The following is an 18,967-nucleotide window of genomic DNA, read 5'->3' as shown; positions in this document are numbered from 1 at the left end:
CTGCATTTACATGCCTCCTCGCTCGCTAATTTCAGAAGCGGCCAGTCGACTTATTGCCCGCGTCAGCCAAATGGTTTGACTTTTACAGCACCTAAGGAACTGCAAGGCAAGACGGGTGAAAGGTTGCTCCGGTTTACGTCACTCTTCGCCCCCTCGCTGCGGAAGATGAAAGCTTCCGCTGTCAGCTTTCATCTTTCTGAAGCATCACAAAACCTTTCCGTGACCTAACGGCACCCTCCACGTATAAGTCAGGGCAGGTCCCGATCCCTGAGACCAGCACCTTGAACCAGGAAGTCAGCTGGACTTCTCTCTTCTCGTCTTCTTTAGCTCAAAATGCTAATATTTAACCAGCCATCGCTAACTCCTTTTATTTGATCCAATTTATTTTCACATTAATACGTCACACAGCGTTGTTTTATCACTTTATTATCCAAGTTTGATTCTAACATAATAAGACAAGCGAGGCACATGTGGAATTACAAACCCATAATGCAGCTTGACCTCTTTGGTATCACGGAGTAAAAGGCAGCAATACACTTCAGAGTTCAGGGATGCGTACAAGAAAGACTTCAGCAAGTACACAATGGTGCACGAAAATACTTAACAGTTTTTTTTTGACAATGTGTTGCTTTGTATGACAAGTCGCCGTTTCCCTTAAATGCACTGAAAAAAAATGAAGCCATCTCGAATAAATGCATATTTCTTTGTTCGGTGGAGGAGTAAGTGCACAACGTAATACGCCACGAGAAGAGTGGCAGGCTGCCCTCGTGGTTACACTTCCACTTAACCAGGAGGGCGGCCGGGGTTCGGCCCAACAACTGTCATTTTGTCCGCTCTGTCTAAAGGCTTTACGATGACGAGAGCCTCCCCCTCGATCCTGCAGTCGAGAACGCCAGCTAACTCCTTGGAATATAAATAAGAGGCGAGGAAATTATGATATATATACACACACAATAGATGCATACAGACATTCAAGCATCCACATTAAAGATGACCCAAAATCCCTCCCTAAGGCACTCTGATATGGATAAAATGGTACGCCGTAAAAAAAAGGAAATCTGCAAAAAATCCCAAATGAATGGTCCGCAATCAACAAACAAAAGAATTAATAAAAATCATCTTCAAAAATATATAACGCACGGTCCCAAAGTACAATAAAACATTTGTTCCTTTTTTTAACTTTCACTCAGAATTTAATTTTGGCTTTATATAGTCTCCCACCGTAGCAAATGAGCTTCATCCACTTTGCCGACTGAAGACCACATTCTCACCAGTTTAATAAGTACAGAAGTTATTTTCTATAGAAACACCTCTTACCCAGGAAACTCTGTCTATTACAGTCGGGCTAATGTAATTTTCCGCATTTCTCTCCTACGAGTGGACCAGTTTAATGCCCTGCCCCGTGTCCAGCACGGCCGGTGGAAACCAAGCGAGTTTGCACCTCCTGAAGCAGCGCAGGCACGTGCTGCACAACCAGAACAGGTTGAGGCCGCAGCACCAGTTGGACAGGTGCACCATGGGATACGTAGCCTTGGGGAAGTGCGTCTTCCAGTGCTTGGCCACGTCGCTCCCGGTGGGGAGGTGCAGCGTGTAGTCGCTCCAGCGCTTGGACACGCCGTAGGCGGCCGCCACCGTCCGTCCCTTGTCGGACCACTGCGTGTCACTGGATGGGTTGCAGTTGAACTCCACCCACTCGGAGGTGAAGTCCCCGAGCAGGGGCGCGTCCCCGGTCTCTGGGTCCACCCTGGTGGCGGAGAGCTCGGCCCCCTGCACGGCCACGTAGACGCCCTCCACCCTGCGGACCTCCTTCACCCAGGGGAGGGAGTTCTCCGTGTCCAGGACGATGATGAGGCGGGAGCAGTGGCCGGCGTTCTTCTCCTTCCACAACTCCAGGAGTTGGGCCAGGTGGAGGCTCTCACCTCCTGCAGAGGAAGACAGAAGAGACAAAACATTAGGACTTCCGTCACAATATTGTCTGCATCTCCCTTGTGCCTCCAAAATGGACATAGGCCTTCTGAGGGGGTCCTGTTGTTTCATGTTTTTTGAGTTGTCCCTAAACCATTTGTGTGTGTGTGTCTGTGCTATTTGTTGGGGCTGCCTGGTCTGGTCTAGGTTGGTGCTACATGTCACATGTAACATCCACATTAATGCCAGATCCAAAGGTTTCCCAGGAGAACATTGAATTGTCACAAGGTGGTCAATGTTATTCACTCGTCCCGTCAGTGGTTTTAATCATGTGGCCGATCGGTGTACGCTGATGGTTATTGAGCCTTTATCGGTTCCGTGTCATGTTCAAGGACATTTCAATCGGACACGCGGCCGCTGATGGACAGAGTGGCTTTGAAGGGATCAAACCTGTCACTGCTCACTCGGCGGGACTGTCTTTCTGTCTAACTGCTGTCAACGCGAGCATAAACACAACCACACACATTGCATGAAGATGCCGCTTTCCAGATGGCGAGGCTAAAGTGCTGGTATCAGAGCTGTTGATCTCAGTGATGAGGAAAGTGGCTTCCATGTCTGGCCCCAGAGCAGCTTCACCAAGCACCGATTTATATTTGGACAGAAAATTAGGCTCCGTCAATGAATTTTTTTAAGAATGTTGAATACAGTACAGATTTGTGTGTCACTTGGCGGTGGACAACAAAAAAGAAATCCAGCCCCAGTTTGGTTTCCAGCCAAGACAACCGCACAAAAATTGCACAATTATCCACTGTCTGAGAACGACCCTTCAGGATGGTGACTCAGGGAAGTGATTATCTTTTCACCGAGGACTTTTTTTTTTCTTTCTCTCCCTTCCTTGTTTGCTGCAGCACGCAGAGATAATACGTCAAGTAATCTCCGCCACAGAAGAGCTGAAGCTGACATGGTATTAACCTGCTGCGATTCTCATTTCTGCTGAGGGAACGCTCGCGTCGCAGCGAAACCGTCTGCAGCCTTCACGGGAACCGGCTCGACCGGAAACCGAACTTCTGCGCTTCTTTTAACTCTTTTGGCGCGGCCGTGTGATCCCTGCGAAGCTGCCTGACTGACTGGGAGCGCGGGGTGGAAATGAAAGGACTGGAAATGATGAGACTGTAATGTCAATGAGTCTGCGGTTAGGATACGACGTGCACCTAATGCAACCTGACGCAACAGCTCTGCAGTCACTTCTGCTTTTGTGATAAATTGTTTTATTTTGCTTTCAAGCCTCTAGTAATTATAGACTGCTACGAAGCCGATACCCAACATTGCACTGAAAAACTTTTTTTTGCGAAGACTGGATTTAGCAGTTTTCTCAAAAAGCGCAGGAAACAGCAAAGACGCCTGAGCCTGCCAGAATAAATTAACTGCTCTGCTGAAAAGGTTGAAGTTGATGTACAAGTAATTGGATCTTAGCTCCTTTAATTATTTAAGATCCACTCAATGTGTTATGTTCAATAAAAATCAAGATGCCTGGAAAGAAATCAGTGTTTTTAGACAACTGCATCATACATTAATGTTATCCTATAATTACTCCAGAGGTTCTCAGCTTGGTCGGAGTCATCCATTTCGGGACCACTTACTTCACAACTGTTTCATTTGATTAATTTCTTTGTTTCTTTCAGTTAGCTGTTTAGACTCATTGCTTCACCCTTGCGAATCTCGAAGAAGGAGGCCACCTCAGACTTTGTTGCATCAAATCGAACGGGTTCAACAAAATCGCTGTTTACCGGCTCATCGCTACGAGGCTGTACCTCCAGTTTAAAATCAGGCAGAAAAAAAAAAAAGATCTCACTGTGGCCTGATGATAAGGACACAGGCACTTAAAAAAACAGATCAAAGTTCTCAGATGCGTCTCTGATCCTTGCAGCTCGAGGCTGTTCATTTTGGCCAGTACATTATTTGAAAAGGTTTTTTTTTCAGGTGTAACTTTTAAGCCACAGATGAGGATTTGAGGGGTTAACTAGCTCAATTATTTGGGATAATGTGTGAAGTCTGAAAGGGATAGAGAGCTACCTTCAGAAGTAGGACGTAAAGGGTTGTTTTTTTTTATTGAAGCAGAAGGACATTTACATGGATACTGGTATTCCTCTAATCATACGTTCAATAGGAAAATATTAGCGGCCAATAAGCATGAGGAATAAACATGAGGTAACGAGTCTCAGGTAGGAAAATAAGGTAGTTGTTCAAACAGGTGTTTAAAAGGATGGTTGAAGCCATTATTTATGTAATCAATGCATTGAAAACACAAATACACCCATCTTCTTCTTTAACTGAATTAGTCCACTGGTGTATCTTATCAGCTCATTCCTTTAGGGCGTCTATGTGAGCAGTAAAGTTTAACTCAGTCAGTTTTAAAAAATACAGCCAACGTTGATTGAGGAAGCACATGGATTACTGGAGACTGCAGCCCTAACACACACACACACACACAAACTTAATGAATGAGAGGGGCTGTAACTGTGATAATTAATAACTTTCCAAATAGGGAAACATTTACAAAACGTCAGAAGATAAAGGAGTGACAGCAGGCGTGTGATGCTCACCGGCCAGAGCCCAGGACCCGGAGCCTTTGTGCGCGTGCCCGCTGTAGAAGATCAGATAGGTGTCGTGGCGCGGCCCGTCTGCCGTGCGGAGCTCCAGGAAGCCGCGCAGCTTGGTCTGCAGCGCGTCCAGCGTGACGCCGCTCGTGGAGTAGTCGCAGCCGGACGTCTGGATCATGTGGTGGGAGAAGAGGCGCTGCATGTTGTTCAGCATGCTCGTGGAGCGCAGGTTCAACTGCTGCACCTGCTCCGGTGGCAGGAGCGTGGGCTGACCACTGGGACTAGACGGGAAAGAAAGACGAGAGGCCCGTGAGGAGACGCTGGATGTTGATCTTCTTATATCCGCTCAGAGGGAGACTCGAGCTGGGTGGCTCGGCAGGAAGTGGCGGAGAGATATGTGCGCAGGCAAACGGAAGATGAATGATTGTTTTTTTTTTTGTTTTTTGTTGAGTGACACATTGATAGATTGACATACCAGGGTGGAGAAGCTGTCTCTGTTGCCAGGGAGAGAGGAGACAGAGAGGAGAGGATAAGAGGAGATGGGAGATGGGAGATAGTAGGGGTGGGAGTGGAGGACCGCTGCTGTAGGAAATGACATTAGCCTCAGGGACGAGAACAGAGTGGAGAATGAAAGGAAGAAAATGGGGGGAAAAAAGAGGAGGAGGTACGGAGAAGAGGGTGACAAGGACAGAGGATGAAAACTGAGGGTTAAGATAGCTGAGGATACAGGCCCCGCCTGATCGTAACAAGCTGACGATAACACAGCGAGTCAGCGCTATCAGCTACTCAATGCAGCCATTCTTTTCTTTTTATCTGTTGTTATTCATGCCTGTGTCTATCTTATTGTGTTGTACTGTTCACCTCCAACATCACCTTTGACTTCTCCCCGACAGGTGAAGAGTTTATCTTCGGCATGAAAACATAAGCCAACAGTTCCTTGAACTTCCACTCGATTCTGCCTTCAAAAGTGACACTATCCTCATAGGCCGCTATGATAATGTATGTATGACTTCATGTTTCACAGACTGGTACAAAAAATAATTTGGGTCACTACAGTTCAGTGTCCCATTCATGACAACTGCACAGGGTGAGAATTTCGGTTGTGGCTGTTTTAGGTGAGAGGTGGGTGTCCTCACACGTTGCTAGCTGGCTGCCTAGGTGTCAAGGAAGTGCCTGAGCTCCACCCACGCTCCATTTCTTTGGCCAGTTTTGAATTAGGAAGGAGTAATGTGGCTCAGGTAAGGTGCTGCCAAAATGGTGAGGGCCAGAGCCACCCGCATTGGGCTTCAAAACCATTTTCCCGGAGCCCTTCTATGTGCCATCAATGAGTTTTTGTCGATCTTTAAACACAGTCAATGATTTTTCCTTTAGGTGTTCATCATCTGTCGACAGCCAGACAAAATTCCTGTGCGATAACAGTTGCTGAAACTATTTGTGTTAAGCCAGATTTTCATTTTATATCCTGTCCTATTAATTGAACACCTTGATTCAAATTTTAAATGTTAGCATTGCGTAAAAAAACGTCTGCTATAAAGATATTGTACACTCGATCAGAAATGACACCCTGTGCATGACATGGCAGGTTCACCGTTCCTCTAAACCTCATCTAATCTTTTCAGATCTCGTGGCACCCGGAGGAGTGAAGGCTTGTAGTTTGAGATTCCAACCACATCTTCCCCTGTGACGCTCTCTCTTTCATCCTTAAAAAAAAAAGAAAAAAAATCCCCAGCCTTTTCTGCGCATCTCTCCCTCAGAGCTCCACTCCTTGCCTCCTCTCCTCGCGGTCCCTACCTTCCTTTCCTTTCCTCCGCGCGTCCCCCTTCCGCTTTTGCCGCCACCTTCCCTCTGTGTTTACAACCTCAGTCCTCCCCTCGTGTTTTCCTCCAGTTGTCTCGGCCTCCTCATTTTACCCCGCTTGCCTCCCCTTCTCGCCCCTATCTCTCTAATCTCCCCAAGGGGATCTTGTCATTGTGAAAACATGATCCGCGGCCATCAAACGGGCCGATTATACGCTGCTGCATTCTAATCATGCTCGCAGTCCTCCCTGTGGATCCCGCACATGCAGACTTGCATACAGAGAGCGCAGTGCAACAGGACGTGGGCCTGAATCCAAAATCACCTGGAGACATGAGCACTGGTGAGGCTGAATGCTGTGGCTATAACTCCCGTACACACAGAGAGCAGTGATACACATATACAGAAGCAATCTCAGGGCGGCCCTTCAACACTAATGTATAACTGGCGGCTATCTTCGGCTGTTTATGAAAGGGAGATGATTTGCCGTCTTCAAAACTAACTAGGTGATTTTCAAAAAAAACGCTTGGTCAACTGAGAGGGCACCGGGAGAGGCATCAGCAGGCGCTAATGGCCGAGCCGCTCCAGCTGAACAACTTAGTATGCTGCGGAGGGAGCGCCGGAATGATCCCTCAAGGGCCCGCGCATTAGCAGCATGTTTATGCACAGTTATTAGTCTATTTATCCAGTTGGTTTTGTGTTAAGTGAGGAGAGAGTTCAAAAGACTGATCATGTTTACCAGCGCCTGTGATGCAAAGAAATGCTTTGACACGGGGAGCGCGCGGCTCCGCACACGCTCGCACGTGCTGAGGCTGCATTTTCCAATCGCACCCGAACGCTTCCGCTGCTTGTTTGCGGGGATTTGACCCGTCTTGCATAACAGGCAATCCTTGCAGAATAATTAGATAATTCCTCATCGCAATTATTTGAAAACCGGCCACGACCAATTTGCATAATTGAATTGTTCCTCATCGTAACATTGGCGTAATTGTTTTCTGGCGTTTGAGGTTTAACTGGCGCTCTTTTAATGATGTCATCACCTGGCGTCCTCTTCTTCTGATATAGCTATAGTTTGATGTCACTTCAGTTGTACTACTGGCCTGATAAGTAAATTTTAGCTGTCAAAAGAAATTTTAATCCAGTACCTGGTATAAGCTGTAGGTATGACCAGCGCGTAGCCAACACACGTTCCCCCGAGGCAGCTGCCCAGCTCGTGGAAGAGGCCGTGCGCCAGAGACTCCAAAGGCAGCACCACCAGCAGAGCACTGAGAAAGAGGCTGTTGGAGGGCTGCAAAAAAGAAGAAGAATCGCAGTCACTTTCATTCACCACTTGCAGCCCGCGCCGAGCTAATCAGACTCACTTAATTGGTGTTGACACTTGGTGGGACAGTTACACAATACGGGGCTGACACTGTGCTATTATCGCAGGTCAAAACATGACAGGATCGAGCTAAATGGAGACACATACATCACAAGTATCAATCCCAAACTGTTTAATTAAAGCAGCTTGTCCTTTACAGGAGCGTTGAATCTGTTGAATAAAACTATTATAATTTCATTATCTCGACATCTGCTTGATGCTAACTTATTCCAAACGTGACCGCTTCCAGTCAAGTGGCCACGTACAAAACACAACATAAACACACAACCACATGATAGAAGATTACGTTTGGCTTTTAGTGCAAATGTTTTCTTCAATGTGATGACAGGAAATGCAATTTAACATAAAAAATACATGTAACCAAGACGAGAGCATAAACAAAACTGAAAGGTTTATTCCTATGAGTTAAAAACATGGTTAGTTAATGAGTGGTGGATCCTGCAGGAGTCGCCGGCAATGCCTTTCATTCGGTGTGGACTTATCAGGCAATCAACTACGCGCGCCACCAAAAGACAATTGCGGTGCCATTCGCAAGCCAGTAAAGGTGCAGAGCGTAACACTTTTATAGCGTGACAATGTTAAGCAATCAACCGCAACATTAAAACCACTGAGGAGAATGACACTGATCATCTCCGCGCAATGTTCTGCTTGGAAACCTTTGGATCCTGGCATAAAAGTGGATGTATCCAGGGAGGCACTCCCACCCGTAAGACACAACACTCCTCAGAGACAGTGGCCTTACCCAGCAGGACAATATGCCCCTCTACACCACAAAATCTGCTCAGGAACGGCTTAAAAAAAAACACAAAAGGCCGTTCAAGGTGTTGATTAGAGCATCCATGGAATACACTGGATCAAGCCTGTTCCACAGAAGCCGCCCTCTGGCTTCTGCTAGTCAGAATCGTTCTTGAGGAACAAGTTAGACCTATGCAATATTAATCTGGGGGTTTAATGTTCTGGCTGATCGGTGCACTTCCGAATTCAAAATCATAACTGAGCCTTAATCTGAAAAAAATGTGATATACTTAATTCCCTAAATTGTTCAAGCTTTACATTTTGCTATATTTGCCAGTACCTACAATATAGTATGAAGGTTGTGTACTCACTAGCAAACGTCTCTGTGGTATGTCTGGGTCTATTCTTTGCTGGTCATCTGGTCTACTTTCCATTTGGCGGGTTTGCACTTTGTGTTTCCAGTCATTCGGATAAGCGGCGCTGATAAATTGGTTGTCTAGTGTTATGTTTTCACAACCGTTGCTTTGTCTTTGACTTAAGTGAACTTTCATTATCTGGAGGAGCTGACAGGGCCAAAAAACAAATTTAGATAGGGTATTTCCTCGAACACAGCTGCAGCCGTCCCAAACGGAACAGGCACAGCTTGAACAGGTCTTGTTCGAGGAAAACCGTTAGTTCACTTACTGCATCTCAAACAATCTTATGCTGATTGTTTGGGTGAGACGACTGCACTCTCTCAATGGGTGAGCGCTGACTACATTATGATGCAGCACAGTAGTGGTTCTCACAGAGAGAACGGAGGGTTACGCTACTCCGACTTAATTACAATGAAATCACCAGCTAACTTCTGAGCTAGGGAGTCGCTCTTATACAATTTTACAAAAACAGCCAGTACAGTACACACTTTCAAATGCATCAGCTCGGAAGAAGGTGTGATATAAATAATGTAAAGCACTTAAGTATGCAAATCTTTTGGGTAGGTCTTCCACATAAATGTTTATGAAACCAGTGAATCCAATGTAGTTCTGCAAACTTCTGCCTTAGACATTAGCATAGAGTTGAATCAACACCTACTCTTAATGCTGAGGCAGCAAAACATAGTGCTAATGCTAATGCTGCTGTTATTTTGTGTATGTGGACGACATTTAGAGATTCTAAGAGTTTCAATGTCATGTGCGCGGTGTAGAAACATGTTCCCCCGTACAATGAAATTCTTCTTTTGCCGTCCACCCAAATGCACAAACAATATAAAAAATCTTTATAGAACATAAGAAGATAAATATAATACAAAATATAAAATAACTAGTGCTAATATCAATGTGCACAACCATGAAGAACAGTGCACTGTACGGTATGAATAGTCAATGTGCATTTACTTGTGAACAGCACAGGTGAATAAATTGCGGTAAACCATAAAAAAAAAAAACACCAGACACTAACTTCCTTATATGTGAGCACAAAAAGCTCCCATGGTCTCAGGCAAATTTGCAACTGACATCAACAATGTGCAGATCTCAAATTAGGACTCAGGCCCAGGAGACTCTTACAAGGTAAACGTCTAATAAGGCTAAATAAGTTATTGCTGCTCTTTATGCAAGTAGATAGGGATATTAAAGTGCTAATTAAATTGGTTCCGCATGAGACAGGAGCGCCTCAGTTTGGGAAGCAACTACTAACTGTGCACTGCTGCAAGAAGCTCTCTGATGAGTTTATAACATGGGACTTTTTTTTATGAAGCTCAAATGCTGAATCTGTAAAAGAATAAATTACACCCCCAACATGGTCGGCAAGGCGTTCAAAGAAGCTCTTGACCTGCTGAATGTGGCCGAGAGGTTTGTCAGCAAAACAAACACACAACACAAGGTCATCTGAAATGTCAAAAGATACTTAGATGTAATATTTTGTGGTGGGTGTTGAGCCTACCTGCCAGGATACGGCGCCCAGTGTGACCGTTGACAGCAGACAAAAGAAGACCAGGCGTTCCGAAATGAGGCAGAAGTGTCTGATGCCTCTGGAGGCCATGACCTGCTCCAGGCTCCGGCTGCTGGACCGCTGCGCCCGCCACGCCTTCTGGCACTCGCTCAGCTTCGTGTGGAAGCCCCAGATTGTGATCAGGAGAATTACGTGGCAGATGGACCAGAAGAGGCCGAACAGGCAGAAGCCCGGGATCACCAGGTACCACAGGCCCAAGTTGCCGAGCTGTGGAAGTCGAGAGAAATATGTGACGAAGCCGCACGAACAATTCAAAAGAAGGATTTATTGGAACAAGCGTTTTAAATTATTGAGTTTTGACATTTTGCAGAATGCTGAGTGTACCTTAAAGGCAGCCAGGACAAAGAAGGCCACCTCAAACAGACTGAGAGGAAACAGGGACAGCCTCCTCCACACCTTCCCCAGAGACAGCACTGGCATCCAGCGCTCGCTGGGCCCCAGCCCGCTGAAATACACATCCATCACAGGCTCACAGAGCAGCCTGCCTAGGTAGCAGCCTAAGACATAAGGGTTGGCTGTGATTTCTAAGGGCTGGAAAAACACGAGAGACGTAACCAAGGCAAAAGTGACAAGGTTGGGCAAGGCTAGGAGGGATTTCATCCTCAGGTCCACGATGAGAGCCCCCAGGGCCACCACCAAGCCTATTACAGGCGCTGACTTCTTAAATGGCATGGTAGTGCAGGCAATGGCAAATCCCAGGAGCTCCAGGAACTCAGATGATGTTAGCAAGGTGGGTTTATAGTGAAAGGAGCTGAATACTCGCTCAGTTACAGCCCACACTGCTTTCAGGATCACACTGGCTAGGAAGAGATAGTTGGCAACCAGTTCTTTGACGTTCAAATCCAAGTCGGGGCTGTTGAGGAGGCACAGGAGCCCGAGCAGAAAGCCACACCACAAATGGAACAGGCTCAGGCTGGCTTTCTCCATAGAAAAGTAGTAGTGGAGGATGCTGGCGATTCCCAGGACGAAGAGGCCCAGGATGAAAATGACCAGAATCATGGGTTCGTCTGTTACCTCCCAGCGCAGGTACATGCCGACGCATACCGCCACGAGGAGGTTGATGCCGGACAGGTAGCCCAGGCAACGCACCGAGGTAAACATATCCACCTCCTTACGCCCGGCACCGACTGCCAGCTCCTCTTCCTCCTCCTCTCGGGCCATGGCTCAAATCTAAATGTAGGTGAAAGCCTCTGTGGTAGTCAGCTTCCTCTAGTCTTGCACAAAAGCCTTGTAGACGGAGGACGACGCCTCTTGAAAGACATGCGCCAAAATCAACCCCTGTGAAAAATTCAAGAAGCACTCAAATTAGGGAGTATGCATGTACGTATTACACAAAAAGTTACGTTATCTATTGCTCAAGACCAGAGGGAACCAGGAACTGGATGTGTCCCATTTCAGTCTCATCATATCATAAAGAACAATGTAAAACCAGAAATCCTCAACATCATCAAGTCACTCTGATACATGTCTGTTACACTCCTTAGTGACTAATGTCCAGAATAATTATTAAAAACTCTTCTGTTAACGCCGATGTGGGCTTCATCTTTGTTCTATGAACACGCATATCGCTATTTCGAAAGTCACGAATGACAACTTGAGTACTGATAACAAGGTACCCCGTGACTTTATAGACTTAACACACTGTTAAAAGCAGCATTACATTACAGATAAACATAGCAATTCGTTTGCTGTAGCGTCAAAGAAAAAAAAAAAAAACTTAGTCGCCACGGCCCTGTTGTCAGTTTGTGACTATGTGGCACTGTAGCCGAGAAGTTTGCTACCTTCCAGAGCATCGCCGGCTCACGGTTAGCTAGCTCGCTGGTTCCCGTTTAAAAACCGCTTCTTTGCAGATAAACAAAACAACATAAAGCAGTCTTTGCGCAATTCTTGAATCGGACACTGTAAGAATTGTATGTAAAGACTTTATGGTTAAAACAGCGCTTACATGTTGCTTGTTTAGAGATGACAGTAGCTGAGCTTCCGGATTCCTCACTACGGCGTCTCATAAGCGTCAAAATACCTTTCAGGCAGTGTGTCACAGAACAAAACTCAAAATATTGTCAGAATCACTTCATAATCTCAGGAAGACATTGTTTAAAGACAGTAGAAGAAAAATAAAATATAGAATTGAATGTTTAAAATCTAAACAAATCACACACAATTCACCAGAAAGACGAGGAGTTTCAATCGATCAACCACAAGATTAAAACCACTGACAGGAAAAGTAAATAACACTGACTATCTTGTGACAAGACATGGTATTTGTCCCTGTTTAAACCAGAGAAAGAAAAAGAAAAAGAAGGAACTACTCGGTTGAGTGTTGACACGTCTTCAAGAAACGCTTCAAGTCTAGTTACCTGGACTGTTTAATGTGTAAAAGTTTTTCTATTGGTTTCTTCCTCTAGGGCTTATGGAAAATTAGGCTAAAATAAATAACAGATTGGAACTCAAAGTGTGTTGCATTAGTTAATTATGTGAGTAAAATACAAATGCAGTTGCAGTACCTAGACAGCCCTTTTAAAGAATTTAAATGACGTCAGATGCAATTTAGATAACCATAAACTCACAGTCTTGGTTCTGCTAGATCTAACCGCCGCCTTCGATACAGTAGACCATCGCATTTTAATAAACAGACTGATGCACCTGCTCTGCTTCTCTGTTCTTAACTGGTCATCTCATACCTCTCTGACTGAAGCTTGTCTGGATACCTGTTCCTCAGGAACCCATGAGGGTAAGTGTGGGGTTGCGCAGGGGGCAATTCTAGGCCCAACTCTTTTTAACCTCTGTATGCTTCTCCTACTGGACATCATCAGGAGGCACAGCATCAGCTTTCACAGTTATGCTGATCATACGCAGCTGTACATCGCCTCGTGTCTCGTGATGACACAGGGGTTATTGATGCCCTTTTTAACTGTATTATAGATATTCAGTCATGGATGGCAGCAAACTTCCTGCAGCTCAACCAGGACAACCAGGTTTAAGTCTATGGTCCTGAACGGCAGAGAGAGAAATTTCTACCAGAACTACAGGATTTTAAACCAACCCGCAATCTGTAAAAATTCTGGGAGTGAGTTTTGACTCCGGGCTTAGTTTTTTTCCACATATCAAAATCAAAAACATAACAAGAATAAGAATGCAGCCCGTTTCTCTCTGAGGTTCACACAGAGGTGCTGATGCATGCTTTTATCTCCTGTCGTCTGGATTATTGTAATGCTCTGCTCTCTGGTCTTCCCAAAAAGAACATTTCCGATCTCCAGTTATTACAAAATTCAGCCCCTCGTGTGTTGACGAGGTCCAGAGGGCGGGAACACATTACACCAGTTTTAAAATCGCTGCATTGACTCCCTGTGCATTCAGGATCGATTTTTAGTTTATTTTAGTAGTTTGTAAGTGTCTTAGCGTTCTTGGGCCTTTGTCTTTGTCTGACCTACTTTTACCGTATCAACCCTCACAGACCCTGAGGTCCTCTGACGCTGGCCTTTTAACCATACCACAAGTTAGATCTAAGACACAGGGGGGGCATTCAGTTATTATGGCCCCCGACTGTGGAACAGACTGTTTATACTTTAAAAAAAAAAGGCTCATCTTTTTTCATCAGACTCATCAGGCTTTTACATGATTTTATTTCTTCTTAATTCTATTTTATCATATCTGATTACTTTAATGTTATGAATGTTTTACAATGCTTAACTTATTTCATTTTTATTTATTTATTTTTTTACCAACTTATTTTAATATCTTACCACATCTTACTGTTTTAGTCTTTTTGTTCCCCAGTGTTTCCTCGTGGGGGTCTGACACCCTTGGGATTGTTCCTGTGTGCCTGTTAGGTCCCTTCTACCTGGGTGGTTGGACGCCTCTCCGCCCGGGTCAAGATGATCTTTGTGGTGGCGCCCCTGTGGTCAAGGAGCTGGGACCCCTCAGTGTGGACGGGCCCCCCCAAAAGGTAGCGTCCTCCTAGCCTCAAGCCTCAGTGTCCTGCCATGTCTCGTTAACAGCTTTAAGTGTGTATATCGGTGTGTGTGTTTATATGTGTTGGTATGTGCAGTGTGTTCTTGATTTTGTTTCTTGTTGTATTTTTTTATGTTTTTATTTGTGTGAAGCGCTTCGGGTTGCATTTTTGCAGGAAAGGTGCTACATACATAAAGTTTGATTTGATTTGACTTGATTTATGCTAGGGATAGCAATAACACTGTCACTTGTCGTTGCAGGAAAGTCGCAGGTGGAACTAATGACATTAACAAGAGCTCTGCTCTGCTCAAGTGTCCCAGTGAGGCAGCGCGCATAATATCACAGCCCTGGAACTCACACCTGAATGGAATGCAGCAGTAATTGGTGTTATTAATTAGACCTGTGCTTTTTATTCTGCGACATATCAAAATGTGGCAAAGGTCAATTAATGATTATGGTAGAGGCTTTCAAGCTTTAGATAAAAAAAAAAAAAACCTCATCAAACTGAGACTGCGCCTTTGTGTTTTCATAATAATCTGATTAATTTAAACTGAGGAAGTGTAAATATATTCATGAATCAAACTGCCCCAAATGAAGGAAAAGAACTAACGTGTCTGCTTTCACACAGATTATACACTATTTTTGTTAAAACTATATTGTTGCAAATGTAATGCTCAAAATCCATGCTATCAGTAGAGTGTTTTATATTATTGTGTCTGCAACAATGCTTGTTGGTATCTCTTTCCGCTCATACCAGTAAAAAACCTTTTATTTGCTCCATTCTTGGCAACACAAAATTATCTGTATCATACTTTGTCAACCAAGATAAACCCACTGGCCTTTAGGATAAAAAGTATATTCACTACATTAACAAGTAGAAGCTTGAAGAGAATGTTAAAAGGTTTATTTAGGGTTTTGTATGGATACAGCGTGATAAATGTAACGATCGGGAGAACATCAAGGAGCGGGCTTACATGGTAACTTGAGGGCATAAAGCAACCTGATGTATGTATGCGCGTGCATTTCAGATGCTTGTGTTTTTCAGAGAGAGTGTGCATGTGTGTGCGAGAATGTGCTGCTTTGATCTGATGTTAGCAGAGGGCAACACGCGGTGCTTTAGCCCCCTCGACTTCCACAGACAGACCAATTTTCATACAATGTTTATTGGCTGAGGGGAAGATGTAAACATGAAAATGTACTATGATCTGTTTGTCCTCAGCGGAAGTCTTTAAAATTTCATCGACCTGAAAAATGCACTGAATGCGGGACCATCACTAAATAATGGCAACAGTGCTGAAGAATAAACATTTCTTGTGCATCAAATGAAACTCTCCTTTCACATCGCTGCAGGAAGAGTAAAGTTAAAATGCAATAAAAGCTGTCCTGTTGTGTACATTCGGTACCTTACAGCATCTATTTGTGCTACACTATATAGTTTCTGCACCTCATTGCCGTGAGAAGGAACAAAAGAAGCTGACCAACAGGCGATAACCCAATTGCTTTTATCAAAAATGCAATAGGTGCACACTGTGCTCTGCTGCTTGGTAACCTGGAAATGGGGTTTCTTCAGTCCACCGGCTGCAAAGATGTAACTGGTCTATACGAGAGGTGATTGATAAGTTAAGGGTGGAAGGTAGAAGGAGTCAGCTTGAGAAAAATGAAAATGGAACTTGGGACCTTGGGGTTATGACAGCGCCATCGCTAGGCCACTGGTGGCGTCCAGGAGCTAACATTACCCTAAACTTGGAAATGCAACGGTAGAATGAAACAATGAGGCTGCAATTTTCCTCAGATGTCATGAGTTTGGCCACTTGAACATCAAGCAGTGGTTTGCGAACAGAAAATGCAAGCCGTTCAAGCTGTGACATCAACTTTAAGTCGTGAGAACACATCTGCTACGCCCAAAAACCACCAAGCCTAACAGTTTAGCAAGCTAACGGCTGTCCGCAACTGAACTCCGTAACTTAATGCAACGTTTTCCACTGACAAATGATAAAATATGACGACATTTAAATATATTATATATATAACTGATTAACTACATCACATCTGAGAGCCAGCTTGTTTCAACCAGGCCGCAACCTCTGGATGTGAGCGATGAAGCCCATGTGGAAGTGCAAAAAACTGCAGTTCATCGAGTCACCACTTGAGGCGGGCTCCAAAAGGGAGCAAATCTCCACAGACTCCCATGTTATTAAACGTGTTTACTGCCTGCTACGAAAAATGGTTTTGGTCTCAATAGTTTATTTCACTATTCATGACAACTGCACGTTGGAGTGAATTCATTTGTTTATTTTTTTGCCAGGGTTTAAAATTCTGCATAATTTGTGTGACAGGCGGTAGCCTGAGCTGACAGATAGCGGAGAGTTGGGTGGGCAGGTCTCAACGTCCCTCAATGTCCATATTTGGAATATCCGCGTGTGGGTGGAGTAAACCTCATCCAACATGGCGACCGTAGGCTCCGCCCACTTTGGGCTTCATTTTCAAGGTTCAGAATCCAATGGGTGACATCACAGTGGGTTTGTCCATAGTATATACAGTCCCAGTGTCACTGCGACAAGGCAAAACACAGTAGCTGTGATTGGTCCGCTTGGTTGTTGCTTGTTTCTGCTTTAGTATTTCTAGCTGAGTGGCAAAAAAGACACAGCGCCATCTAGTGTTTGGGTGGTGTTGTTACAAAGCGAGCCAGACTGAAGACAGAAGTATTAAAGTCCCACACTGGCAGAGGGTCCATGTGCAAGGTCCTTCTCAGTAGTATAAATTATGCATAAATCCAGAATTCAGTCCAGCTTTTCTCGGAGCTTACAGATCTCTTCTTTGTAGAAGTCTTGCAAATGGTCTCACTGCGGCGTTGGCAACTAGTCTTTTCAGAACAGGTCACGCTCCACATTTGAACTGAGCAGCCCATTCATTCACAGCGTCGTAATTCTCAAAGACCCAATTGAACTTGAAACTTTATGCATACTCCCTCACAGATTTGTACTGCATGTTTCATTAACCATACACAATCTGTAGCAAAAAAAAAAAGAAGAAGAAGATCTCTGTCGCGCATATGTAGGAGCAAGTTTAGCGAAACATGCAAACATAATTAAAGCACGGAGAAACTTTCCTCAGAGAGAGGGCTTCAGATGATGATGACCAGGGGCCATTAGATCCTCTGCTAATTCCTTCCAAATTCATTTATTTCTGTATAAAGAACACGAGAGGTAATGTAATGAAGGAGTCGCTAGATTTATTTAATTAGACCCTCGCGTTCATGCATTATTGAAGAATCCAGTGATCAAATAACTTCCCCAAACTGTGGTCTGTGTTTTCGCATAATGAGTCCATTTTTTTCTAAAGGGAAGGGCGATATCACTGCACCGGCTCATGAATGGTTCAGATATGTTTTGATATCTTGAAGGTTAATGGATAAAAAAGAGATGCAGGTGGAAAGAGAGCGGGAGAGATTCACATTTAAAGTGGAGAGGGTTAAATGAGGATAGGAGAGACAGAGGGAGAGCAGAGGGATGTGGGACACTAAAGGAGACAGCTTTGTCTGAATTATGCAGGAGCTACCTTCGTTCCGACGTCAGACACACCACCTGCACGCACTTAGCCACACACGTTCACGCACATATATACACTAAAGCTGCTCTGAACCATATGAATATTAATTTACACTGGTATCCTCATGACAAGTCAGTGCTTGGAAGATGCTTGCCACTGCCATAAACACTTTAAAGTTAGGTAAATCGTGTACAGCAGAGTCATCATCTGAGTACAAAGACTCCAAGGTTAAAACATTCAAATGAGAGCACGAAACATAAAAAAACGAATTCTGCTTTTTGAGTCATTGGGACAATGCAAATGTCTGAAATCTAGGCTTTTAATTACAGACAATTCTGTATCCTTCATCTGGACAATGCAGAGTCTGGTTGAGAAGAACAGAACGGAACACATTTCACCTGAATGCTCATCTTTAAATAGGTCACAGATTCTGATTCACCGGCGTCACACTGCGGGCCAGCGAGGTGATCGGGTGTATCAGCGCCCTCCTTCATATGCTGTGAGAGTGCGAGGCACACGTGGGGGCCTGCCGGTCGTCGGGAGAGGTCTGTTCAATCAGAGTTTCATCTTCAGAGAAATCAATGTGATGGAGCATTGCACCCAAAGTGGATGTTAGGCGAGGCAGACAGCATCAGAAGCCTAAATCAAAAGCTTAGTATATCCATCAAGTCTGAAATGAATTTCAGGTGGGGGGAAAAAACGCCTGTGACTTGATTTGGAAGGAAAGAAATGGTTAGAGAAGTTGATGAGGGAAGGACAGAGCAAACAGAGGAATATGCATAAGCAGGTTGGGCCAGTGGATTGTTGACTTCTGCTGCATATTCAGGAGAGTGAAATGTAATTTTGAACAGATCCGTTGGATCTTAAACTGATATACCAGGAGAGAATAATGAGGAGAAAACCACATTTATTTTCCTTCTTTTCCAGTAGCAATATTGGTAAAGACCTGTGACCACTGCCATTCTCACCACTGAGCTTAACAATGTCTTCACCGAAGTATTCTTGACATAAAAGTTATGAAATAATTTCTTAATTTGTCTTTATAAGGGCTCCACAAATA

General features: G+C 44.5%; 1 protein-coding gene across 2 annotated transcripts; it reads right to left on the bottom strand.

Annotated features, from left to right (window-relative positions):
• Positions 1–409: 409 nt before the first annotated feature.
• On the bottom strand, positions 410–12,427 carry tmem168a (transmembrane protein 168a). 2 transcript variants are annotated; one of them, XM_047575782.1, is made up of 6 exons: positions 12,353–12,427; positions 10,732–11,685; positions 10,339–10,614; positions 7,445–7,587; positions 4,509–4,786; positions 410–1,922 (listed from the first exon to the last, which is right to left on the bottom strand). In XM_047575782.1, exons 2-6 carry the CDS (start codon positions 11,566–11,568, stop codon positions 1,372–1,374), a joined length of 2,085 nt encoding a protein of 694 aa, XP_047431738.1. In that variant the 5' UTR covers positions 11,569–11,685; positions 12,353–12,427; the 3' UTR covers positions 410–1,371. The 2 variants fall into 2 exon arrangements, with proteins under 2 accessions (XP_047431738.1, XP_047431737.1); XM_047575781.1 differs by lacking the exon at positions 12,353–12,427 and adding an exon at positions 12,189–12,331.
• Between the last annotated feature and the right edge of the window lie 6,540 nt (positions 12,428–18,967).

This window comes from Mugil cephalus, chromosome 22 (genome assembly GCF_022458985.1).
Source record: "Mugil cephalus isolate CIBA_MC_2020 chromosome 22, CIBA_Mcephalus_1.1, whole genome shotgun sequence".
NCBI lineage: Eukaryota > Metazoa > Chordata > Actinopteri > Mugiliformes > Mugilidae > Mugil > Mugil cephalus.
This window is presented reverse-complemented; position numbering and strand designations above follow the sequence as displayed.

What these genes read in the sequence shown, in the direction of transcription:
- tmem168a (XM_047575782.1), bottom strand. Translation starts at nt 11,568, where the DNA reads ATGGCCCGAGAGGAGGAGGAAGAGGAGCTGGCAGTCGGTGCCGGGCGT. An exon ending in TGGGCGCCGTATCCTGGCAG is followed by an intron (nt 7,588 to 10,338) that starts GTAGGCTCAACA and finishes TCTTTTTTGCAG; the next exon opens with CCCTCCAACAGCCTCTTTCT. An exon ending in CGGGTCCTGGGCTCTGGCCG is followed by an intron (nt 1,923 to 4,508) that starts GTGAGCATCACA and finishes CTTCCTCTGCAG; the next exon opens with GAGGTGAGAGCCTCCACCTG.